We start from the raw sequence: 27,151 nt of genomic DNA, 5'->3' as shown, positions 1-27,151 counted from the left end.
CATACAAAGCAAGAGTTTGAAAAATGAATACAAATATGTTTACCTCAACATTTTCAAAAATATATTTTTTCTTTTCAAAACATATGCATTTTAATAACTTTTCTTTCTATGTAGGTACTAACTCATTCTCATTTATTATTATTATTATTACATTTGCTTGATAATGTATACATATTTAAAAGAGAAAGGCCTGAACCATGTTGCTTTGTATCTGAGAGTATAAAGACAAAGGTATTCTTTTAGAAGTTTATATCTAATTTCCCACTTGAAACACTTACCCTACACTTCAAAGAATTTCTTCCAACAAATCCAAACCTAATGTCCAACCATAGGTCTTCAGTTCTTTCTAGCTAATAGATCGGCTCCATCATTAATCACTTTTAATAATAAGGGTAAGCATAAACAAGAAAAAATACTAAAATATGTCTCACATTCTGTTTTTTTAACCACAAATGCAAAATGTTCTTTCAGTCAGTAAAGCCATGTTCTGTTATGAATGGGAATACTAGTATTTGTTTATATTTGAAGTTCCAGGACAAAGAGAATTCAAAGCTGGACACCTTCAAGCTAGTGGCTGACAGTCTAGTGAGAGGTCTAATGGACTTTACTGTAGTGTATGAGTGCATAGCCCAATGCCTTGATTTATTTATTGTATGAATGTATTCAATATGGGTCAGTTATTTTGATATGATAGATATTACATAATTATGTCTTCCTTAACATTTGACGCTTGGTTTCTCCCAAATTACCAAGGATTTTTAGCTTTTAGTGTGCTTCATAGGATGATTCAGGCAATAGTGTGACACGTGTTCAGAATAATACTACAGACCAAATATCTTTGTGTTTAAATGTTTTAGTAAAATTTCAAAGAAAAATACGTCAAACAATAATAAAGAAAAAATGTATATTAAAATTGAGAATAATTCTGGTTTAAAGAAAGTTGTGTGTAAGGCTTATTTTTCTTGTTTCATTTCTTTACGTTTGGTCATACAGTCCAACTTTAAGCACGTTAAACACGTTCAGAAAACTGTATGCCATCTCCAATATGCAAACATACCTAACAGTCTATGCTAGCAGTAAGACTATTTCCTAACTGACTTAATTAACACTCCATTTTACAAATAACACAAAGAAAGTTCTACTTCTTGTTAACGTACAGTTGGTAAAAGAATATACCATATTCTAGGTACCTATAAGGAATTAATATTCTGTTACTGAAATTAAGGAAACACTTGTATGAATTTAACATTAAACATTTGTTTCTTAGGTTGGCTTTTACAATATTTTTACTTTAGCATTCTAGCCTTGACCAAGTGATAAACAGCTAAAGGTTCTATAAAAATTGTGATGTCTGTCAGAGGCTCATGTAACTAGAGTAATTAGGATAACTCACTCAAAAACTGGACTAGTGTAGTGGGGAAAGACCAAACAGAGAGATGATGACTGATTGGTGGATGGATAAACCAATAAAACAGAGCGGATAGGGGGCAAGGGCTACCTTAAAGGCCGGTTTATACTTCACACTCAGAACACGTAGGCGCACGCATCATGGCTTCCACGCGTTCCCAGCATTCATTTGATGCATCCTCTGAGCAAGTCTTCATAAATGAATGCAATGCATGGGTGAGTTGCAATACCAGCAAAAAATTAGGGGGCACAGTGTGGTCAAGTTGAAACGTGACATCAGCGTCTTTGTTTGCTATCAATGTGTGACAGCAAGCCACTTTGCAGATCCTACAAGATCAATGCACGTGCTTCAGTGTTTGATTACTAATTCAATGTGGTGAAGCAAATCATCAAGCTGACATACAAATATATTCATGGTGCTTTTCTTCATCTATTTCTTACATAGGCAATACAAGGGTCGCATATTCCCTATCGTAATGACACAGTACATTTAAGGTGGGCCAGCATTATGACTTTTTTTGTAGGCTTCGGGGAATTTAGTGTTAAAGGTCTCACGTGCCATCTTCTGTAACATCTGTTTTCTTTTGCACATTTGCAACAGCATCAGAATGTATGGAAGCGTATTTGAGCTATGGAGAAAAAAAATTAGGGACAATGTGAAGAAAACAGGATCTATTTTGTGATTGAAGTGGAAATGTCGACTTTAATCTTAAAATTTCCACTTTAAACCGGCCAAGTTGTTAATCCCTATGTGCTTCTGAAGTTTCCTTCTGCACTGACAGCAGCGGCAGGCAGCAATTGTCACACAAAACACATTAAAATGATGGTATTCCAGCTCTCTGCATATTTAGAATCTTTAGATTTATACTTGATATCACTTTCATGATGAAATGTGTTAAAGCATGTATGTTACATTTTACAGATAAATCATTGACTTCATTTAAATAATACTGGTAATAATTACACATGAGAGGATGTCAAAATGGTGGAGCGGTAGTGCTGCTGCCTCTCAGTTGGGAGTTCATTTCCTGGTGTTCCCTGCCTGGAGTTTGCATGTGTACCTGGTGGGTTTCCACAGTGTGCTCCAGTTTCCTTCCAAGGACATGCAGGTTTGGAGATTATGGTAATGCTACAATTATACTAGTGCAGGTGTGTACTTGTATTCATCTTGCGATGCATTGTAATTATTAAACATCCATCCTTTTCAGAGATATTGTGGCAAGATATTCTGGGAATTTAATGGATGTTTCAGTCAATTCACAACACAGCAAAGCCGATTGTTTATTTTCTCACCGTGATGATATCTCGCACTGCCACCTGGTGGAATCACCTGATTTATATAAAGTATGCGCACAATTATAAACAGTACACGGCTTGCATAGCAGTAGTGTCCACAGGCATCGTGTGAAGTATAAACCCGGCCTATTCATCAATGCCTGACAACTGGATGAGGCCATTTTGAAAACATGTATGTTCTTGGACTGACTAATTCTGTAACACATATTAATGTACTGTATAAAGCAATCCACACTGAGCATGCAGGACCAAAAGAAAAACGAAAAAACTTTATCCATCATCTGTTTTTGGTTAGCAGATATAATTACTGACAGTCACTAAGATCAGTGTTGTTTATTTGGACCATCGACAAATGAAACAGCCAAACTGTTCTGTTCTGTGATTTGGTGCAAGCATTCTGTCAGCATCTAGCTTAAAACATTCTGCAGTGTCCAAATCAGAAGGATGTTCAGTCCTTATTACAGATCAGTCAAACACAATGGTAAATAGGTTTTTATGCTGTTCACTTTCTAAGCCCCAGACACACGTAACAGTGTTTGTTTTTTCCTGAGAACAATAGGGAAAAGGATGAAGAAACAAGTGATTAAAGTACTATTGTGATATTAACATTACTCGTACGAGAAAAGGATGGCTACCCTTTTATTATCCATCCCACATTTTTAAATATTGTAGAAGCTCAACAGTGTTTTTACACTCTTCCTCGCACTTCATTTTTGTCTCTGCTATTGCATAATAGAGTCATGAAAATGGTCATGCATCATTGTCCAGTTCATAGACTATGTCCCAGCATTATCAAGGATCCTGACAAAATGTCATCATTATGCATAGCTCACACATTAAATTAAGCAAATGAAGGACTGTCCATAAATATTTAAATAAAGTGAAATACATTTCACTTTGGTAATCTCATTTTGCAAAGCTAGCAAACATGGAAAAGCAATTATACAGTACAAACAAATGTCTACTTGCTTACAACAACGCACGTCTAGCACAGCATTTCGTTAGACTAAAGCTGAGACTGACAGATTCAGATACATTCGTTCCTGTTAAGAACATGAAAAAGCATATTGAAAATGCAGAAAAAAATAGCTTACTGAGAATTTCTAGGCAGAGACTCCATGATATAACCTTAATAGGAGTCTAAAATACCCTCCACACTCTAGTTTTATCAAAAAAGGCAGGAATCATTAAACTGCTAATTTATTAGTCCTTAAGTAACTTTAAAGGTAATAGGCCACCATCAGTTAATATTAATAAAACTTGACAAATTTCCCCAAAAGTCTACCTGTCCCTGGTGAGCAACTCACAGTATGTAACTCAGTCCTGTCAGCCTGGAAGACACAAATCAAACATTAAGTAAAAGAAAACCATGATAGACAGTCCTAATGTTAAATCTTCTTGGACTTGCATTTTACCTTTCTTTAAAGGTAAAACACAGTCTCTCGGAATTTGCATAAGCACAGTCCTTCACCAGCAATTTTAACTTAGTTACAAAGTGATCAAAACTCTTGTTTATACCCTGCGTCCTCTCATTAAACTTGTATCCCGCAAATATCGTATCAGTAGTGGGCATGTCAAATGCCAGCGGCAGCCTGTCTATGAACTTAATTTAAACTTTAGGTTTACAACATGCTTTGTTTCCGAAGTAGCTGCACTCGTGAATATACTTGTATGCATCACTGAGCATGACAAACGCCAGTGGCAGCCTGTCAATAAACTTAATTTAAACTTACGGTTTACACCGTGCTTTGTTTCTGCAGTAGCTGCACTTATGAATATGCTTGTATGCGTCACTCGCTCGCTTCTTATTGTTTCGCTACCTTCTCAATTGTATAATGCATGTTTTCTTCAGCGCTCTTTGGAGCTCCTCCTTATTTTCTACGTACTGCTTTCACAGTCAGTTCACGTGATTACGTGGGAGGCGTGATGACGCGACACACAACTCCGCCTCCCACGGCCATCGCTGCAGTCTATTACAGTATATGGAGAAAAAATAGGTTCCAGTTATGACCATTACGTGTAGAATTTTGAAATGAAACCTGCCCAACTTATGTAAGTAAGCTGTAAGGAATGAGCCTGCCAAATTTCAGCCTTCTACCTACACGGGAAGTTGGAGAATTAGTGATGAGTGAGTGAGTAAGTGAGGGCTTTGTCTTTTATTAGTGTATATATATATATATATATATATATATATATATATATATATATATATATATATTTATAAAATCAAACATCTGTCTGTCTGTATGTCTGTCCGCTTTTCATGAGAGAACTACTTAATGCATTTAGATCGGGTTTTCTTCTATAATTTGCTTGGAAATTCTGGTCGATTTTGCAACTTCTCTCATCGCTCTAAGTATCATAGTTCGGTTGGGGCACCGATTTATTTGCGCAAATCCGAGAGATATGTAGCGGGCTGAGGGAATGGGGGCTGGGCCCTTCTCACTCACGTGCCAGCCTCCATTCGAGTCGGTTTACCTCTCTCCACGTGTTGGAGCGTATCTTGCATCCGCTTATCTAGCAATACCCGTTTGTTCATCAGACATTATCATCTACAGATTGTTAAGGAGTAACGTTTGATGTTTTTGAGAGAAAGAGATCAGAGCTACATGTGTTTTAGAGAGTAGTTGCTGATTGCCAGAGATATCACGGCCACATGCTGTTCTTCCCAAATGGGGGATGCTCCCCCGTTAGAGCTGAACACAACGTTTGACGTTGGAGCGTACCTGCCTTCCACTTGGCCAGAATTAATTTTTTTTAAATTAATTTTTAAAGTTTATCCTGCTTCACTACTAGGTGGGCAGAGCCTCGGGGACAGCTAGTATTAAATATACTTGAAGTAATAATATTATGGGTCGCAGTCTTCAACAAGGGATTTACAAATTCATCATAATTAAAACACAAGATGGCTTTTCTCATGACAAAAGAAGCTTCTAAAAGTGGGGTGTGTGAGATCATGCCAACATCATAAAGAAGAAAGTATGTAACAGTAAATCAAGCAAGAACATGTACAACAATAGGAGAAATAGATTAATACAAGAACCAAACTGGGATTAATGACATCCTACAAATAATGCAGAATGGTAAGTGGCTTGACAACTTTTATTAAAAATAAATAAGAGTAAAGAAAGAAGGGTCATTGTTCTGTAGTCTAACAACCACACTTAGACAAATTTATTTTGAAAAGCATAAATGGTCACATAAAAATGTCACTGTGCTTTGTAAATTCACTCACTAAGTTTTCAATAGCATGAAAAATTCAACCATCAAGGTTTTAGACAATAATGTGTCTTTGATGTAACTATTCAGTATAAAATTAAATTGCATTACATTTAAATTATAGTACTTAGTGCACTCTAATTGATTTAATTTGTCAGCCATTTAAAGAACTTATTTGATCCTTAGTACTGAAATTAGATTGTGTAGTTCTAATACTGTTTTTGCAGAATATTCTATAATTCAGTAATTTAAAACCAGAATCATTCATATTTAATGGTTAATGCAAGTAACAAGGATTTCATTACCTACCTCTGTACTTGACACTAAGAATAAATAAGAATGAGAAGATCATATGTTTAAAATGTTTAGAAACATTTCCATCATTTTAAAGATGCATTGCTGAAACAGGTAGTGTGCATACATTTATATCTTTTTCCATGTAGCATGTAACTGTGCTAATGTTAATTTTAACCTAACCACTAGAAATTCACAATTCAGGATTGTGATCGTGCTGTAAACAAATTAAAGCAACTACAGTATAAAACATATAGTTGGTAAATAGTTAAAAAAGGTAATGCAGCATCTTAAAAAGAGAAGTGTTATTTACTTCCTGATTACTATGGTTAATATAAGTTGTATATGGAAAGTAAAGTTACATATGAACTGTAAGATTTACCTGTGTGAATTGGGAGAGACATCCAACGGTAAGTCTAAAATGAACCATGGGGAGGGTGAGTGGGTAATAAGTGGCGGCAGATGGCATGCGCTGTGTTTCAGTATGCATTTGGCCTGCCCAAACTGTGAAATGGAACAAGAGAGTGATGGAGATGATGTACTCGTGCCTTCAGGGAGCATCTTCACCAAGAGTAAGCAATCATTCCTGCGGGATAATGAAATGTGATAAAAGATAATGGAGAATATTGATCACTTGTCACCAAGCATGATAAGGTCTAGCAGGGGTTGTGTTAGGGTAGTTTTTGATAAATATTGATAATGTTTGCTGTTTATCTGTGTTTTGTTTTGACTTTTTCATTTCATTGTTCATTTTCCTAAATTTTTACAGTAGCTGATTTGTTTTCCGATTAATACTGGAAAAATAATTTTTATTTTTATGCTTGGGCTGAGTTCCAAAATAATTTTGTGTTAAAACAATTCTGATTCTGTATTTGATATATTATTTACATTTCCAAGAAAATTCATAGACTGATAAAAGAAAAGCAACATGATAATCAATTTTAGCTGACCAGCTCCCTAGTTAACATCGTTGTTAGATTTCACATTGATTTTGAACTGAAACTAAAATATATGATGACTATTTTTGTTTACCACCACCTATAGGTAGATTATTATCATGCTATTGAATTGACGATCGTATAAGAAAGAGTCAGTAAGTTTTTATCATGGCTGGGAATTGTAATACAATATTATCCATATACAATAATGCTACATTAAAATTAATAAAAATAATGCTACTACTACTAATAATAATGCATTTGTATTTATCAGTGCCTGTAATGATACTCAAAGACACTGCACATAATGAAAGCATAGAAAAATAACAGTTAAATTGCACAAAATAATCAAAATTACAATAAAGTACAGAAAACACACATAAAGCTTTTTTTAAAACTTGACTTGTGTTTAGTGTGACAGACAACAAGTAATTTCTCATTAGAAAACTGCAGACTGTGACATGGTATGCAATTCTGTAACATTTTAGGAAGACAAATGGATCCTCTGCCATAAAGAACTTTATATGTTAGCAAAAAAAGTTTGTAAGATATGCAATATTTAACAGACAAAGTGCAAAGACAGACAGTGCAAAGATGTAAGTGTAGAGGTTATATGTTCCTGTGCGTTAGCGTGGTTGAGAATTTTAGCTGTGGAGTTCTCCAAAGAACAGAGCATTACTATAATCAAGCCAAGAGTTTAGAGAAGGTCTTATATGTAAGATGGCCCTCACATAAAAGAAAACAGTTTGGGTAACATTCTTAAAGGAACCTCTCGCCAAAAATATATATATTTTTTATTTTTTACGTACTGTGTTATTTGTAGCGATAACCAAAACTTTTAATGTTATGTTATTATGGAGAAAGGTGATAAAGAAGAGAGATCAATGCTGAATAACATCAAACAACAATCAAAACATTCATAACTAAAACACTAATTTACTTTTCTCACATAATCCATAAGTGCACAGAAAAAAAAAGAAGAATAAGAAGAAAAAATGGCAAATAAATCTTGAAAGTGACATTTAAGTTTACATTTAAGGGTGGAAGTCTAAGCCACATATCTAGTAAAATCCACACTTCTGTCTTAACACTGTTCCTTCCGCTTGGGAAATTATTCAGGTGTTAACTGATGTAACTGACTCCGAATATTGTAAAGTTTGAAGAATTTTGAAAAAAATAAAATAACTGCGCTATATGACAATTAAAATGACCTCTCCTGGACAGCAGTTATTATTGTCCACTTCTGACGAATGAAGCATTCAAAAACCACAGTTTATCTGAAGATGGCCGTAATATTATTCTTCATTTTACTAAAGCGTAGCAATATTCCATTTTGGTTGATTTACTGCTGAAGAAATGTTCTTCTTACTTTCTACTTTTACAATTGTAAAGAGTGCCGCCATTGTGAAAGCATGTTATTTTATTTTTTGAATGACACAGCATGGCACCTTACTACGCTTATATAGTGAAATGTAACGTTTGTGTTCTTGTTACAGAGCTTATATTAAAGTAACAATCGATATCTACTGCACTAATACCTTAAACACTTTTGTCATGTGCCCTTTTAATCTCTATTTGCCAAAGCTAAAAGAGTTCACCTCTTTTAATCTCAGGAACGGTCTAGTTCAGGGGTCCTCAATCACGGTCCTGGAGAGCCGCAGTGGCTGCAGGTTTTTGCTCCAACCCAGTTGCTTAATAAAAAGCACTTATTGCTAAAGTAACACTTCTGCTTCACTTTAGTGATTTTGAGCCCTTATTGCTTAATTTTGTCTTAAACAGCTATTTTAATTGCTCCTTATTATCAATAAAATGCAAATGACAAGAGAGAGCAGCATTTCTCCATTTAGCTTATTTACATTTACACCTGTGTGTATTTATCTGCACTATTGGGTTTAATTAAATACTTGGAAGAAAAATGAAGAGAAAAAAGTGAAGGACTGAGAATTACTCGTCCATTTTAGCCTTCAAATCATTTGCATGATAGAAAGGGAAAGAAAATCTAGGATATGAGAATGACCTGACATAGCAGAGTTAATTTAATTTCATAGCTTGTTAGTGCTTTATTCTAATTTATTTCTAATTAAGCAACCAGGTCAGAACAAAAACCTGCAGCCACTGCGGCTCTCCAGGACTGGGATTGAGGACCCCTGGTCTAGTTGCTCTTCATGGACTTTCTCTTGTGCTGCTATTTCTGTTTTGTAACATTGAGACTAAAACTGAACACAGTATAACAAGTGAGGCCTCACTAGTGCATTATATAACTTACTGTAAGTGTACTTGACATTATTACGGTGTTGGCATGAAGGTCAGAATTCTTAGCTTTCCAAGTTTGTGGATAAATCAAAACATTGTTATATTTTATAGATCTCTCTGGTTACAGATTCTTTTCTGTTTGCACTTTTTCTTAGACTACATTAAAAATATTTTCTGTACATTTCTAGATCTATGATTTTGTCTTGTGTCCTGGACATTGTTTGATTTCTTGTCTCCCAGTTGTGACCTGGGCTTGTTATTACTATTACAGTCCATGTTCTTATTCTATCTTACTTTAAACTCTTGCTGCATTTAGTAATGATGTTGTTTATTTATCATTGTATGAGGTAAATGTTGCAGGGGCACATCTCTATAAATCCTCACAGTTTGCCATCTGCATCCCTACATCTTTCAGTGAACATCTAATCTTACATAATAAGACTTGGACATCCACCCCAGCCTACATCTGTGCCAGTTATATCTAGAATCCCATAGCGTGAACCCTTGCAGGATTTGGCCCCCTGGCCATAATTTGGCCAAGTCTGCTCTAGAAGATCAACTGAAGCACTTTAAAAATAAAATTAAAGCATTATAATTTAGCAAATGAATACCTTCTTTCCAGCACATCCACTCGAATTGCATGAGGGGAGCAAATAAATGTAACATTAAAATAAATCTAGTTCAGTAAGTCGGATAAACCTGTTCACTAGTCAGTGGGTCAGGATGGAAATCTAAAGTCGAACAGATCTTATTGCACACCGCAAAACAAACCAGAGAGCAGAGAGAATAAAAACAACACATGAACCCCACACTGAGTTCAGACATATAATATATTCAAGTTTCAAGTACATCAGGATTTTGATGTACTTTAGAATAAACGCAGAAAAGCAGGAACAAATAACTTTTTGTCATGACCACAACGAGCTGCAGACGTTCCCCAGCATACATGGAAGTAAGATGATCATTAATTTATTTTATGTTTAAAAAGTTTAAGTATCTTGACTCTGTTTGAATGAAATACAAATTTAATTTAAAATGCATCAGTCTATTCTTCTTAATAACATACTACATAACAAAAAAGCACATGTTTAAATTTAGCTGTTTTTTGGTTTTATAATAAAGTTGTCAATCCTGCTATAATGTGAAGGTTGGAATGTTTCATATTTAAAATGTTGTTTAAACATACTGTATATATACAAACTTAAATATTAGCAAGTACATAGATATATGTTGTCAGAAATACATATACACCATCAATGTATTTTAAAATAAATAATTAGAGTTTCATAAACCTGCAAGTGTTGAACGCTATTTAGTTCAAATAAATCCAATAAATGTTTCATGTTAATTAGCCATAGGTAAGAAAATATCCTATGAAGCTTTACACCCTTTTCTTTTTATTATAAGGGCATTAGAGAGCTTTGTTGTAGCTCAGGTTGAGACGACATTTTGTCAATCAGGACAGAAACAAACAAACTCATTTTCACAGAAGCTTGTGAAAAATGCAGCCGAATATGACAAGTATTTTCAACTGAGGTTTCTTGCTTCACTGCTTCCTCTTTGATTACATCAGTTTATGAGTTCTAAATCAGCCTTCAAGCGCTTCTGTCAAGCAGAGTCTTTGCTACTTTGTACTGTGCCAGAATTCTTGATTTCAATATGCCAGTGATAGACAAAATGCTTGTTTTATGCCAATCGAACCGAATGAATCCAAATACTTAACTTTCACATGGTCGGAGCATGTGCAGAGTAAAGCATTCTCACAGTGGCACAATGCAAATTTTAGCAGACTTCTAAACCAAGTCATGGTGTAAAAATACAAAACAAATAAATACAAAATACTTGAGCTTAGTGAATTAATAATATATGACATTAAAACTATTTAACAATAGTACTCCACCTCTAGTACTCTAGGACTGATATGTTGGTTTGTTTAGAAGCTTTATTATGTATTGAATGATATCACTGCTTATGCAAGTATATGTTTACTGAAGTAGAAAAGTGCTTGCGTTCCACTTGCAAAATGAATGTAAATACTTCTAATACCTGAATTTGCATGGAATGAAATACATAGGAACATAAGGACTTTTACAAACAATAGCAGATTATTCTGCCCATCGAGCTTATTTAGCCAGCCAATGACTACTTTTAAGTTATCCTTATATTTCATATACATCTCTTTGAGTTGCTAATTTGTTCTAGATTTTGGTGACCTCCTATATGAACTTCCTGGATTTTAACTTGAATGACATTTTTACAGTTGTCTGTGATTTATGTTTTAATTGAAATGATACTGCTGCATCAACTCTATTAATAGCTTTGAAAATTTTAGAATATTTAATACAGGAAACCCATTACATTACATTAGCTGATTGTAGCTGTCACAATGAAAATTCATAACAAACAAGTGATTGGGCAAAGTCTCTGTATGTGCGTTTAGAAGCCAAGACTTACAAGGTTATCCTGTTAGGTTAAGGATTGAGTTTTCTTCAACTCTTTTGATATGTGAAAAAGCAGTATGAATAAAATGTGAGCCCGGTTGATGAGCTATGTACTAGTATTGTACTAAACCAAGCCTTGTTTTGCTTAGATATAACATTTCTAAACCTCCTTCACGCAGTTTACAGTCTGAATAGAAAGGTGCCCATCGTGACAGCACTAGGTGCAGGCAATTTAGAATATCAAGTTAACCAAACATGCGTATCTTTGGAATGATACCCAGAGAGACACAAACACAGACAGGAACAATGTGCAACCAGGGCAAGATTTGAACCCTGAACATCAGATCTGTGCGGCAGCAACACTAATCAAAAGTCTTCATCATGCCACCTGTCTTTATTTTTTTAGGAATCATGTGTTTTTCTTGTTACTTTTTATTATATGTGCTTGACAACCAGTGATTTAAACTTCTGCCTGTTTATTTACTTTCCAGGTTGCCAGTACTCATAAATGTGTATTTATATACAGTATATCTTCATTTGATACTATCATGGCTTCTCTGTGTATGTATGCTCATTCCGATCAACACCATCAAGTAGGTTTGGGCATTCTGTTGAATTCAGTGCAGATCTTCAAATGCTTTGCTCTACAGACTTGACTTCCTTACTAGGGTGGGTCAGTGTTGTAGGTTGTGCTGAATAGTCAGTCAGCAATAACCTACAATTAGAATATTTTTCCAGTTTACACTTCTTTTTAATAGTTTATTTTCTTATTTATTTAATATTGTGTATAGTTTGGATTTACTTTATAAATCTTAATTATTCTTGTACATTCGTTCATATTCGGTGATGTCTAAACTTCAGAATGATGATTTGCCACAGGGGAGGAAAACACCTATCATCTCAGCATGTCAAATAATCAGTAGTGCCATTATTATAGCATCCTCTATGTGTGTGGGAGTACAAGAGACTATTCAAATTTTTCCATGTTCAGGTTATCATTATTGGGAAGCACACTGAGACAATGTTTAGAACTGTCAGTCAGTCATTGTCTAACCTGCTATATCTTAACACAGGGTCACAGGGGTCTGCTGGAGCCAATCCCAGCCAGCATAGTGTGCAAAGCAGGAACAAATCCTGGGCAGGGCATAACCCCTCCGCAGGGCACACACACACACACACACTAGTGACAATTTAGAATTGCCAATGCACCTAACCTGCATGTCTTTGGACTGTGGGAGGAAACCAGAGCTCCCGGAGGAAACCCACGCAGACACTGGGAGAACATGCAAACTCCCCGCAGGGAGGACCCGGGAAGCGAACCCAGGTCTCCTTATTGTGAGGCAGCAGCACTGTCCCTGTTTAGAACTGCTTCCCTACAATTCCAGTGAATAAGACTTGCAATACAGTTATTTTCTATATGGAGTGAGCACATTCTCCCTGTATTAACAAATACAGTAGTTTTGTTTTTACCATATCCCAAAAATATGTCAGATTAAATCATAATCCTGTAGTGACTGTTGGACCTCAGTATGGGTTCTTGCATGTGTACTGCCCCATCCATTTAAGGCCTTATTCTAATTGACCAGGATCTAGCTGTCTACAGTCCTGTAATACACAAAGCATGTTTTGAAAGTATGTGGACAGTCAGTCATTATGGAAGGGGAAGTGGCTGGTTCACAACTCGAGTGACTTGTGTTTAAATGAACTCTGGGAGTCATCTCTTAGCACATTCTTCCTGTGTCAGGTAACCTGGTTTCCCTTCCACATCCCAAAGATATGAGTGTTAGGTGAACTGGCCCACTATGAGTTGAGTGTGTTTGTCTGCATGAATGTGCTCTGTGATGGATTGACGTCAGGTGTGGGGTTATTTCTTTCCTGCCACCTGGCATTGCTGAGATAGGCAGTGTTTCCAGGTGATGCCCAGTTGAACAAGCTGTTTATTCGTGTTTAAAAAAATGAATGGATGGAAGATATGTAACAAAAAATGAGGTCAACCGACTTGATATGAGCAACATGTCCTTTGTATGAATGCTGCATGACTCCTCTTTGAGAGAGCAGTGGATCAGTAAATTAGTACAGTGGTTCTGAAATTTGGGGTAAGTCAAGATGAGTTCCTGAGTTGTTTTAAAATAAGTTTGTTTAATCAAAAATGTTTATTAGTTTTAAGCAACATTCATTTGACACTGCAATCCATAGATCATTTCAGAAGAAAACTTACTGAACTACAGGGAAAGAAAAAGTACTAAAAACTGCTTATATGTGCTTGCTGTGACCCACTGGATCTCCAAAACTGGCAAGTCTCATAACATGGCTTAGAGAATGTCCTTGCCATGTGCTAATGAGGTAGTTTTACTCACATTTGGCCAAAGAAAAAATGGCAGCTATCCCACTGTCAAATGACACTATTACAATACACATTCAAAACGCGGCTGGAGACATTAACAGCCAATTAATAGCAAATATCCCCAAACTGTCTGACTGTTCTGTGCCTTGAAAATTGATGGAACAACAGACACAAGTGCAGCTTTCAACATTTGTTGCGTTGAGAATAAAGGCCAGCATTATGAAGTCTTTTATTTTGTCAGATTTTGCCCGATCATGCAACAGTAGAGCACATTTTCAATAAATGTGTTGGATCTGAAGTAATGGAGCTTATACTATGACAGCGGAAAATGCTACCCACACTTTAAATGGAAACTTGATAAAACAGTTTGTAGCGTTAGTGCCATGAAGACAAGTGCAACAAGTTCATGTACAGTATGTTCAAAATACTGTGTGAAGAGACTGAACACCACCTGTCATGATGTGGCTTTTGATTTAAATAACAGTAAAACCTCGAATATCCATCAGGGGTTGGAACCGAGGCTGTGACGGATAAGAGAAAAGACAGATAACAGAATAGCTACTATAAAAATGATATACTGTAGGTTAGTGAATAGTCATATTTATTTACAAAACAAAATATAATATAGTATTAACAAAATGAATTCATATAATATTGCAACGACCAGCATAATAAGGAAACACAGCTCAGATGTACTGGTGTTTTCTACGTTTTACTTCCAAAACAACAACAAATAAAACTTTCCCTACCAATCAGTTTATCTGCTGCTGCTCACGTTCCTTATTTTCAAACACTCCTGCTTATTGCCTCCTCCCACCGCCCCTTCCTTTTTCTCCTAACTTCTCCTGTCACTCATCTCCTAAGAGGCGTGTCAGCTCCTTACAGTACAGAAGCCCCTCCCCCAGTCCCTTCACTTACAGCATTCATTACACACTTTCTGCTCCCCAACAGCGCATAATAAGCTGCCAACACGTCACTACATATTAAGAAAACATAATATAACAGAATTTAAAAAGAAAATAACAATACAGAAGAACGTTAACAGTAATACAGAATAACATTACCGTCAGTGGTTTCCATTTTCAACACATTTTTCAGTTTTGTTGGGATTGTTCACTGTTGTTCTTCCTACTTCTGAAGCACTTTTGCCATTTTGTAAACATTTAATAATTTCAGTTTTTTTGTGACAATTTCAATACCATATTCTTAAGTTTATCAGCCATAACAATGTATAATAGATTTATTGCAACAGGAAAGAAAAGCTGCAAAATGCTATTAAAACTAAAGGTATGTAACTGACACTGTGATTTCAAAATGCAGCCTGACATGTGGCACTAGGGAAGAACACTACACGCCAGCACAAGAGAGAATTGTTCCAATGTGCACAGCTCACAGCGTACCACACATCAGTAGTAATACAGTTATCGATAGGCGCCGATAGTTAATATGGGTCGAGGTTTTTCTGTATTTCCAACCATTCCTTGGCCCTTGAAATTTTTTTAGTATAGTTTCTGATGTTTTGGAGGCCAAGGAATCTAATGGGTACAGTAATTTGGTGCTTGCATTTGTTTTTAACATTTAAAAAAATGAATTATGTTCTCCTGCTGTACCATCTTATGAGTTCGGCCATTTTGGGATAGCTTTGTTGACTTTAGCTATGCCAGTACTACACAGGATGCCAGCTATGCCAGTGTTGTGCACCTCTTGGTTACCAAAATTGTATTCACAAAAGACAAAACCTTAGCATCATGCCTTATTTTTAGTTCACTGTTTTCTGGTTACAATTATATTTTCTGCCCTTTGACTTTAGTACTAGCGTGTTGTACCGTCCATCCATCCATCCATTATCTAACCCGCTATATCCTAACTGCAGGGTCACAGGGGGTCTGCTGGAGCCAATCCCAGCCAAAACAGGGCGCAAGGCAGGAAACAAACCCCAGGCAGGGCGCCAGCCTACCGCAGGTGTTATACAGTGTTAGCCATTATGGATGTAGTGAGAAGTTAAGCAAAATGACAATTTATTGGCTAACTAGAAAGATTACAATATGCAAGCTTTCAAGGCAACTCAGGTTCCTTCTTCAGGCAAGATGTAAGACGTCAGAGGTAAGATTACGCCTTGTCTGAAGAAGGAACCTGAGTTGCCTTGAAAGCTTGCATATTGTAATCTTTCTAGTTAGCCCTTTGACTTCAAATTACAATCCACATTTTGGCTCTTTCTTACAGTATGTGCTCCTTTTTTGCCTTCAATTTCTTTGCACTGCTTTGTGACCACGATTCTGGCTACAAATCCAGAGCTTTGTTTACTCAGTTATTGTCTTCTGGTTATGACCTTTGTTTGAATTTAGACATGTCTATACTATCATCTGATTCCATTATCTCATAATTGGTATTGCCCTGCACAAGCAATACAAAACCATCTCCAACTCTTTTATCGCACTGAATTGAGGTGGCTGTCCCATGGAAGAGTATTGAGTTTCTTAATCGAGGTCAAAGAACAGATACAAATTTTCACTGCAGGCAAACAATCATATTTAGCTGAAAAGGTGACTGGCCCTGTTGGTATATCTTGTGACATATTTGATCAACCTAATGTTCTGAATGCAGAACTGTAAGAGTGTGACACAGAAATGTTTGTACGTATCCTAAAAAGCAAAAACTAGATTCAGAAACTGCACTTGAGCCACTCTTGTGTCCAAAGTCAAAATTCCGAACTGCTTTCACTGCTGGATGGTATCCTGAATGAGGCCATTCCAATGCACAAGCTGAAAGAGATACTGTGCAGTCATTCAATGGGGATTCAGAAGCAATTCACAAATTACTCTACCATGGATGTTATTTGGGAAGATAGATGGATCTGAAATTCTTTCAGAGTTTGCAGTTGGTCCAGCAATCTCAGCAGGAGACTGTCATTGGCCACATGTGTGATTAGATACTGGAAGTCTCCTTTGCAACTAAAACTCTTTTTGTCAGAAAATGCACTGAAGAAATGAACTCAGTTTGTATCTACTTATTTATGCGAGTCTGGATTTACTGCATGACATCAGTGAAAACAAATGTAGGTCCAGATTGCAATTTGATGATGATCTCTGTCACTACCTCTATCAGTTTGTCTGGCCTCTTTCTTTGAAATGCACTCTCCTTAGGATTTTAGTCCATAATTGTCCATTTGGTAGGTGGTCACAAATAACCTAATGTCATTTTGCAGGTGTAAATCAAGTAATTTATCGCTTAAGAAGAAAATAATGGGGGCAACAAGTTTTGTTTTGTTTGAAAATAGGGTCAGACTAGAAGAAAGATTGAGAACCACTAGATTATACCAATGGCTTATTATGATAAGCTGTTAGTGTATTTTTTTTCCACCAGAAAGTGAATTCCTGTATGTGTAACTGTACAGTATTGTTCAAGGCGCAACCCTTGTGTTTAGTGTGCCAGTCATGGAGAGAGTAGATACCTGCCATGTGTCTGTCTGTGGAAAATTTCTTTCTATTGAAAAAAATCCTGATCATTTGTTTTTATTTTCTCCTTTTTTATTAGGGGAATCTTTTTCGAAGTTCTCTTTACAGCAGCCCGTGGCATGAACTGTTCATGCCTATATTCTATCTCTGTAGTATGTTAGGCATTTAAATAAATTAATTTCTTTACTGACTTTTTCACTATCAGTTCAGCACTATCAGCTATAATGACTTGAAGAGTGGTATACAAAAACATACCATTATGTATTCTTATCCACTGATCTTTTATTTTTTTGTTGTTTTTTCAATTAAATTTGTTTCTCTCATTACTGGATAAATCTTGGAGCTGATATAATCTTTAATTTTGTTTTTTTTTGTTTCTCCCTAGCCACGGGGCATGCTGGTTACATTTGTTCAGTGCTTTTTACCTTTGGTTGAGTGGTTATTCATAAAAGCCAAACCCAGCTAATCACACTCACTGCCCGGGGGCATGTCCCACACTCTCATTATAGACGGTTCACCCCATGCCACCTCCTGTTCTCAAGCACGTCATTGCCGGGGTCAGAAATGTAGAGTAGAATGAATGTTCTGTTTTGATTGTTTTGGATCCAACTTTCCACAACTTTGCATTCTTTGAATTTATTTGAGTTAGTTTTGCATTCCCAAGTAGCAGGCCCTTATTCAATGCATCTTGGTCATCGAGTTCCTCATAATGCAGTCTCCATTCTAAATGTGCCAAATGTCTGATCCCAAGTAGTGTGCATGGCATTGAATGTGTTGGCTTTAAGGTCCCCTGTACTGTGAGCTTTGTGTTGGATTTCCTGGCTCCAGCAACACCACAGAAATTTCTCTTTTGAATGGGTGGCTTGTACAATTTATTGTAATTTAAGCTCACTCACTTTGTTGATTCTCAAACTTAAGGAATTGGCATTCATTTTTTATGTTTCACTCAATTTCTTTATTTCTTTCTCTTTCTTTTTATACTTACAGAAATTTTTCCAGAAACCCTCTGACCACCTTGTCATGGCAGCTTTTTCAGACATTGCAACTCTCAGAACTGTAAGTTTTACAAGAAAATATTCCCTATATTAAATCTGGATGTTTGTCACTTTTACCAAGTGTTGTTTTTTTTTTGTTAAGTGGGATAAATAGTACTCATGATAATTACAGATAAGGTGCAAAAGATGTTTGCAAATGCAGAGCTGGAACTGACAAAATTTTACTTATCTTAACTAACAAAAAACGTGAAGCTAACATAGCCTATTGCGTTGCTCACAACTGATATTTTTAAAGGGTGCCATATTATAAATTGTTAGGTCAAACCTATTACAACTTCTATTTCATTTTTTGTGTTTTATGTATTTTAAAAATAGTGCGATAGATGAATTAACATAATTTAATAAACACTAGGTTGTTTTTGGTTTAATGCAATTCAAGCCTGATGTTTGTGATGATCTTGAGTTTAGTGTCTGGGTGGCTAAGTCAACAGTACAACACCAATTCCGATAAAGCAGTTTGTCACTGTGGGTTTAAAATCCATGTGCTGTGCCAGCAAGCGACTTTCTCCAACTTAAAAAGCCTCATCGTAACAAGGCTGAGACACTGCTGGCTTTTTTTCATAACAACTGTGAAACAAGACGGCCTGGACACACACAGGCGGACACCGTTTTAATCATCACCCCATGTTTATTTACAATATGTCACAAATGTTAAGTGCACTGCCACCAAACCCCCAGTTTCCCAAAGTCTTAAGTCACAGTTCACACACAAATACTTGGGCCTCTCTTTGCCTCCTCTGCCACGACCTTGTCTTCCTCCTCATCCTCACCCGACTCCAGCCTTGATTGCAGGGCGGCGGCTCCTTAAATAGGCGGCTGATTGCCGTTCGCACCCAGCCACCTGTGACACAACATATGAAAAACATAACCTATGGTGATAAAAGTCATGCCTTCTGTAGACGTTATATACTAGTTCTTTATAATAACGTCATTTTTATTACTCTTAATTGTGTTAATTGTGAACTTCTTTTTAACCCAGCCTATTATTGTAAACTGTGATGAGAAAAACAGGACATGTGACGTTCTGTCTTGTATTTGTGATGATAAGGTTTGAAGACTATCTGTTGTTTAACAAATTGGAATACAAGTTACAAGCTTTAGATTTCACAGAACTCAGCTAGTGCTTAGTTTCTTCACGGATGTGCACAAGTAAGATGTTTTGAACAGTTGACATTAAGAAACGCTCCTGTTCATGTGCAGTATTAAAGTATTAAAAAAATGTACCCCATTTGTTAATTAATACAGTGGCTTACTTTTCTTCCACCCGAACACAACATTATGAAGAAAAGAATATTACTTTTATGCCTACTGCTCTACGAATAATGGCAAGCCAAATTAACATTTAGAAATATCTCAAAATGCATTTTATGATATCTAGAAGTAAATTTAAATTTTTCACTGGGCCACATGTTCTGAGCGTGCACCAAATTAACATCATTCTGGACGAAAATCTTTAAATGCCTTTCAGGCATCTTTGGTGTCACAATCCCTCCTAATCCACTAACAGAGATGTTTGATGGACTCCTAGATAGGTTTAAAGTGGAGAGGGACAAACAAACTGTGATTGCCTTTACTTCACTATTAGCATGTATAACATTTTACTAATTTTATTAAATTCAGATAACATTCCATACATGCAAGTCAAGTTTAACAAAATTAGGTTCGAAACAAATCGACCCTCACCCATGAGAAAGAGAGCTAGGTCAGCAGTGTAAAACTTTAATAACAGTAAAAATATGTAAGTAACTAAATGAATAAAAATAAATAGAATTAAAAAAAAAGGGGAGAGAATCAACTTCCTCAATTTAAATGCTTATTCTAAAATGTTATAGATCAGATCCTGCCAAGTTTTGAAAAAGTTTTGAACAGATCGTCTAAATGCGAAGTAGATTTTTTCCAATATTAGATAATATCAATCAATCAATCAATCAACATTTATTTATATAGCACATATTCATACAAAAAATGTAGCTCAAAGTGCTTTACAAAATGAATAGAAAAATAGAAGACACAGTAAAAAATAAACATAAGTCAACATTAATTAACATAGAATAAGAGTAAGGTCCGATGGCCAGGGTGGACAGAAAAAAAAAAAACTCCAAAGGCTGGAGAAAAAAATAAAAAAAATAAAAATTACCCACTGATTTAAAAGTGGTGAGTTAGCATTCTTCCAGTTGCGTAATATAAGTCTATATACCAGTAATTAAGTAAAGACGATTACAGTTGGTTTGTCCTTCTCCACTTTAAGCCCATCTGGGAGTAAACCAAAAACAGCTTTTAATGGATTAGGAGAGATTGTGACACCAAGGCTCTCTGAAAGGCATTTCCAGAATTTTGTCCAAAATTCTGTTAATTTGGTGCACGTCCAGAACATGTGGCCCAATGAGGCTGGAACTCGATTGCAACGTTCGCATGTTGGACCTTACTTTGGAAACATTTTGGACAATTTTAAACGAGACAGATGTGCTCAGTAGATAATTTTAAGTTGAATAATTCTATGCTTTGTGTATATGGAGTGCGAGTAAATTCAGCACGTACACTTATCTTGCTCAACTCCAAGAATCCTAGCCCACCTCTTTTAAGTCAGTGGGTAACCAATGTTATATACTATTGGAAACTGGAAAAAATCAAATTCTCACTTAGAAGATCTGTTCAAAACTTTTTTAAAAACATGGCAGGACCTAATGAATAACATTTTAGCATAAGCATTTATATTGTTGGGGAAAGACTCCTTTCTCTCTTTACTACTCTTAGCAGTTTTGTTGTGGTTGTTGGCCGTCCTCTCTTTTTCATGAGTGGGGGTTGATTTGATTTTTGATTTTATTTTAAGTTTGACTTGACTGTAAGGTATGTTATATGCTTTTAATAAATTCAGAAAAAGAGTAGTAAATTTAAGACATATATACAAAAATGACAAATATCTGAACATACTTTTATTTCAAGGTAATCTGAAATGCATTTTAAGATGCCTCAGATAGACCTGTTGATATCTTAAAATGATGCATTGAACATTTTGAAATATGTGAAATGCATTTTGAGATGCAGTACGTCAAATAACTTCCTGTGCTTTTCAAGACATCTCAATTACATTTGGAAATATCTCAAAAACACTTTTGTATTAAATTTCCTTTTCTTTCAATGGATCTTCCTGTCTATTTTTAGACATGTTTAAGTGAATTCCAGATATCTTGAAATGCATTTTAGATATCTAAAAATATGCAGGATGATATTTTTAGACATCTCAAAATGCTTCTCAGAAGAAGAATTATTTTGGGATATCTTAAGATGAGTACAGTTATTTCACAATATTGCAAAATATAAATAAGATAGCTTAAAAAAGTATATATGATATTGTGAAATTCACTGTTGTCAAAGTCATTTTATGATATCTTAAAATAGGCCTCTGCTCCATTTTAGATATCTTAAAATGTATTTCAAGATATGTTCATTTTTTTTTTCTAAATACTCAAAATACATTGTGGGATATCTTTATGTATGTCTAAGATATCTAAATAGCATTTTCAGATATATACAATGCAATTTGACATTTGAATGTTTTCAGGTCTTTCACCAAATTGTATCGTTAAATAAGGGGCACCTGAATGAACAAACAACACTTTTTTACTTACAGTACGTCATTTATTAAATGCAAAAAAATTTTCAAAAACAAACTGTAAAATAGTTGCACTCCTAGGCTAAATAACTTCTTAAGCTACCTTTAACTGCAGTGCCTTTAACCAGATTTGCCGTCTTATTCAATATCAGGTTTCTACATCGCTATGCAGGAGTTTAGGCCCACTCTTCCTTGCAAACTGCTTTAATTCAGAAACATTGGCAGTTTTTGAGTATAAGAAGCTGCCACAGCATTTCTGTTGAGTTTAGTTATGGAATTTTACTAGGCCAGTCTAAAACTTTAATTTTGCTTCTTTTCATTCATTCTGATACAGTCCGGGTTCTGAGCTTTGGATCATCTTCTTGCTTTATGACTCAACTAAGTTTCAGTCCACAGATGGATAACTAGACATTCTCCTTAGGAACTTTTAGATCCAGAACATAATTTTTGGTGGTTTCAATTTCAGCATATGGTCCGGATCATGAGGCAGCAAAGCATCCCTATGTATCACACACCACCATCATAGTTGAATGTTGATATGATGTCCTTATCGTGGAATTCACTGTTTTGCTTTACACTAGACATCAGAGGATCCATGTTGTCCAAAAAGGCTAAGGGTTCATCAAGCTATTTATTGGCAGATGATAGAGAAGTATTAATATGCTGCTTCTTCTTAGTTAGCAGTGGTTTCCATCATGCTACTGTTTAATGAAGTTCATTGTTCCTCTGTGTCTTTCTGATTTTGGAGTCATGAACATTGACTGAGGCAAGAGAAGCCACAGCCTGGATTTAATGTTAAACATCTTTCTGACTTCCTGAATGATTTTATACAGCTGCCTTTGTGTAATGTTGGCAGGGCAGCCACTCCTCAAAACTTCAAATGCTGTTCTGGGTGTTTACATTTGGAGATTTTGGCTATCACTGTGGTTTAGTTGAGTCCCAGGGCTTTAACATTGGCTGTATAGCCCTTTCCAGCTTAATGATTATTAACCATTTTTCTGGTCTTTTCAGGAGTTTCGTTACAGCTTAGAATTATTTGCATGCTGGGCAGGGTTGGGGGTAAGGTGGTACAAAGGAACAGGTCTCTGTAATATAATTACTTTTCATATTAACAGAGTATTATAACATGTTACAATTTAAATTTTTGTAATCACAATTCTGTTGCCGACTTAACTAAAATTTTGATAATTTTGTTATTTAATCTCCCTTTATTCCCATTGTTTTATTACAATTATATTTGTTATAATCATGCAACGAGTGTGACAGCCATCTTGTAATTCTTTGATTGTGGCTCGGGTTCTTGCTGGGTTGCCTTCAGTGTAAACTTTATGTATTCTTGCAGTTTTCACATTAAGCTTTTGCTTCCACCCAAGTCCAAAGAAGTGATTTTTGGATGACAGATAGCTAGAAATGGATCTACTGTGTTTGTATTCCTAAGTGTGCCCTGTGATGGACTTCCATTCCATTCATTCCTGGTTACCACTTTGCTTACATTTCTGCCACAATGATCTCTAGTTTCTGTGACCTTTCGCAGGTAAAAAGTCGGACTAAATAATGCCAAAAAGGTGACATACTGTATTAGCAAATAAGGATTTGTATCAATATATTTCAATTTCAATTCTTTATTGTCATGTGTACAAGTACAGGTACCATGTACAATAAAATGCTTGCTTGCATGTGCATGAATATAATAAGTAAATAAATAAAACCAGAATCCCAGGAATAAATAGAGAGAGTGGCAGAAGTATATGTGCATGTAGCAGTGGAGGTGACACATGGTTACTGATTGCTCATGAGTCTGATTGCAGTTGGGTAGAAACTGTTCCTGAACCTGGAGGTGCATGTGGGAGGAGGGTGAAAAGTGACAGTGCAGGGTGGCTGGGATCCCGCCTGATACGGTTCACTTTCCTGAGACAGCGTGTAGCGTGGATGTTATGGACCACAGGGAGCTGTGTGCCCGTGATCTGCTGTGCTGTGTTCACCACACGCTGCAGAGCTCTGCAGTCCTGAACTGAGCAGTTGCTGTACCAGGATGTGATGCATCCTTTCAGGATGGATTCCACAGTCCACCTGTAGAATCTGCACAGGGTTGTGGGGGACATCTGGGCTTTACTCAGTCTCCTGAGGAAGTAGAGGTGTTGTTGGGCTTTCTTGACTACTGCTGCAGTGTGACTTGACCATTTAAGGTCATCAGTGAGGGTGACTCAGAGGAACCTAAAGCTGCTGACCTGCTCCACAGCCTCACCTCCGATGTAGATGGGACTGTGCTCTGTTGCCTGTTTGCGGAAATCCACAATCATCTCCTTAGTTTTGCTAAGGTTGTGGGTGAGGTTGTTGTCCTGACACCATTCTGACAGGAGTCTGTCCTCCTCCCTGTATGCTGTCTCATCGTCCTTGTTGATCAGACCTATTGCAGTGGTATCATCAGCAAACTTGAGGATGGTGTTAAAGCTGTACTTAGCTACACAGTCATAGGTGTAGAGAGAGTAAAGCAAGGGGCTCAGCACGCACGCTGCCCTATGGGGTGCCAGTGTTGATGGTGATGATGGAGGAGGTTTTTCCACCAATATGCACTTGCTGAGGTCTGATGGTGAGAAGTCCAGTACCCAGTTGCACAGTGAAGAGCTAAGCCCCAGATCCAGGAGTTTAGCGATGAGCTGGGATGGAATGACATTGTTAAATGCAGCGCTGTAGTCCACAAACAGCAGCCTGGCATAACAGTTGTTGTTCTCCAGATGAGACAGGGTGGTGTAAATTGTTATGGAGATGGCATCCTCTGTAGACCTGTTGCAACGGTAGGCAAACTGGAGGGGGTCCAGACTTTCAAGGATGATGTCCTTGATGTGTTCTAGCACCAGCCTCTCAAAGCACTTCTTATAATTCACATGTATAGACTTATTATGTGTTGTGCAGAGGTGAATATTAAATAACAGGGGTGATGATCTTGAGATACATTTAAGCTCAATATGCACATTATAGCAGTTCATAAAACTAGACTCGGAGCAATAGAAAAAATACTAAATGTAGGATATCTCACTGTCTAATCATTGAAAGAAATTATGGTTGTAAATCTTATGTAAAGGTGATAAACTGTTGAGTTATCGTGTCCAGAAACAAAAGGAGACCAATAAGATTCATTAATTATTTATATTTGCTTATTCTAGTACATGAATGTGAAGGAAGACAGATCAAAAAGATGATGTTTTTTGAATATGTTCCATTCTGAATGTATTTTACATCTGAATGTATTTTGTGTATTTAAATATGAATACGTTCCTGATATAATAAGAACAGATATTCAGTTTAAATTCATTATATATGCATGTAACTAGGTATCGTTTTCCAGCAAAAAATATCTATGCTCCATTGAGTTAACACATCACATTACCCCAGGGTATGATTAATTAATTTCCTAATAGTGTGCACCTTATCCTCTCACTACAGAAACCAGGCTCTCTTAAATAAACAAATGTTGCATATCATTATTATTTTTAATCATTTTAATGAGAGAGATAATATACTTGCAAATAGGCAAGTGATGATCTTAAATTTATGGCATTCGACCAAAGAGCTATTCTTACAATCCAATTCTAGAAAGAGTATAAGAAGCTGCAGTCAAACCTCTGATAGAGAATTTGAAATCTGTCAAGGTCTGAAAAACATGGAAATGAATCTCATCGGTTGCTTTGATTCTATTAGTGAAGGATTAAATAGAGACAAAGGTTTCCTATGTTGCTATTTGATATGAAACACATTTCTTGTTCTCCCAGCTTGCAGTTATAATAAATATATAATGATTTTAAAAAGGAATGTGTTAGCACCGATATTTTGCAAGTTAGGATAGATTTCCTGAAATGCCTTTAATCAGAGAACCTTCTCAAAAATTGTTTTCTGTTCCATTAAATTTATATCCTGTAGTTCTTTTCTGCATGCTAAAGTAGTATATACAGAGAGTTTTTCATTTGTCAGCTTCATCCTATGCCTTCTCATGTACTGTATGTTTACAGGCAACAGGTGGTGGGTTTGGAAATAAAATGGAATTAAAGTTTAAAAGAGCACTGGGCTGCTTCCCCACTGCATTCTCTTGAAATTAAGCCAAAATTGAAGCTGAATGAAGTCTGATAGAAATACCTATTTATGAGGATTTTATATGAAAGCTTTAAGCTTCTTGCAATATTTAATCCAAATAGCTTATTATTATAGACTGTCATTCATTCTTATATAACAGATATTTTGTAATATGCACACTCTACAGGTATATTTCACTACATTAATGCTAACATTTTAAATAATAATGAAATTATCCTATTATAGTTGTACAGGCAGTGAAATGGGCAATATATTACTTGATTAATTCATTTATTCAGTTATGTGGCATTAAATTGTAAAAATGCTACAATATTAATACTGTGATTGCCACAAGTAAAGAATGATAATATTATAGATTGACTAGATTTTTGTGAGACATTATTGGGGTTGTGAGAGCAGGTCATGGGAGTTTGGTGCTCATATGAGTGACTAGCAATGATTTATGATGTTTTTATGTTTTCAAATTTACTGCTCTATTGCTGGTATTTGAATGGGCACACATATCTTTCACGACCATTAACACTGCTCACACATACATCTCCGTAGAGCTCGGATGAGGTCCTGCACAGCCGCTCAAATCATATAGACAATATTATTAGTGTACTCTAGACAGCCTGTTACGTATGTCAAATCAACAACAGAAAAGGGAGCCAACCACCTTTACGCTCACAAATCACTAGCAGGAGACGCTCGTATATCAAAACCAGTCAGCAGTGTTACCGAGAGCTGCGCTATAATTTAAAAAGC

General features: G+C 36.1%; 1 protein-coding gene across 1 annotated transcript in view; it reads left to right on the top strand.

Moving 5' to 3' along the window:
• The window catches only part of LOC120541406 (NT-3 growth factor receptor-like), a 920,493-nt gene that overhangs the window by 350,947 nt on the left and 542,395 nt on the right, over positions 1-27,151 (top strand). The window contains exon 4 of the mRNA XM_039773008.1: positions 18,635-18,703. Within this exon, the coding sequence (XP_039628942.1) occupies positions 18,635-18,703 (69 nt within the window). The remainder of the gene's footprint in view (positions 1-18,634; positions 18,704-27,151) is intronic.

The sequence above is a fragment of the Polypterus senegalus genome, chromosome 12 (assembly GCF_016835505.1).
Source record: "Polypterus senegalus isolate Bchr_013 chromosome 12, ASM1683550v1, whole genome shotgun sequence".
Lineage (NCBI taxonomy): Eukaryota > Metazoa > Chordata > Cladistia > Polypteriformes > Polypteridae > Polypterus > Polypterus senegalus.
The sequence above is the reverse complement of the archived record's forward strand: the minus strand, read 5'-3'. Positions and strand labels throughout refer to the sequence as shown.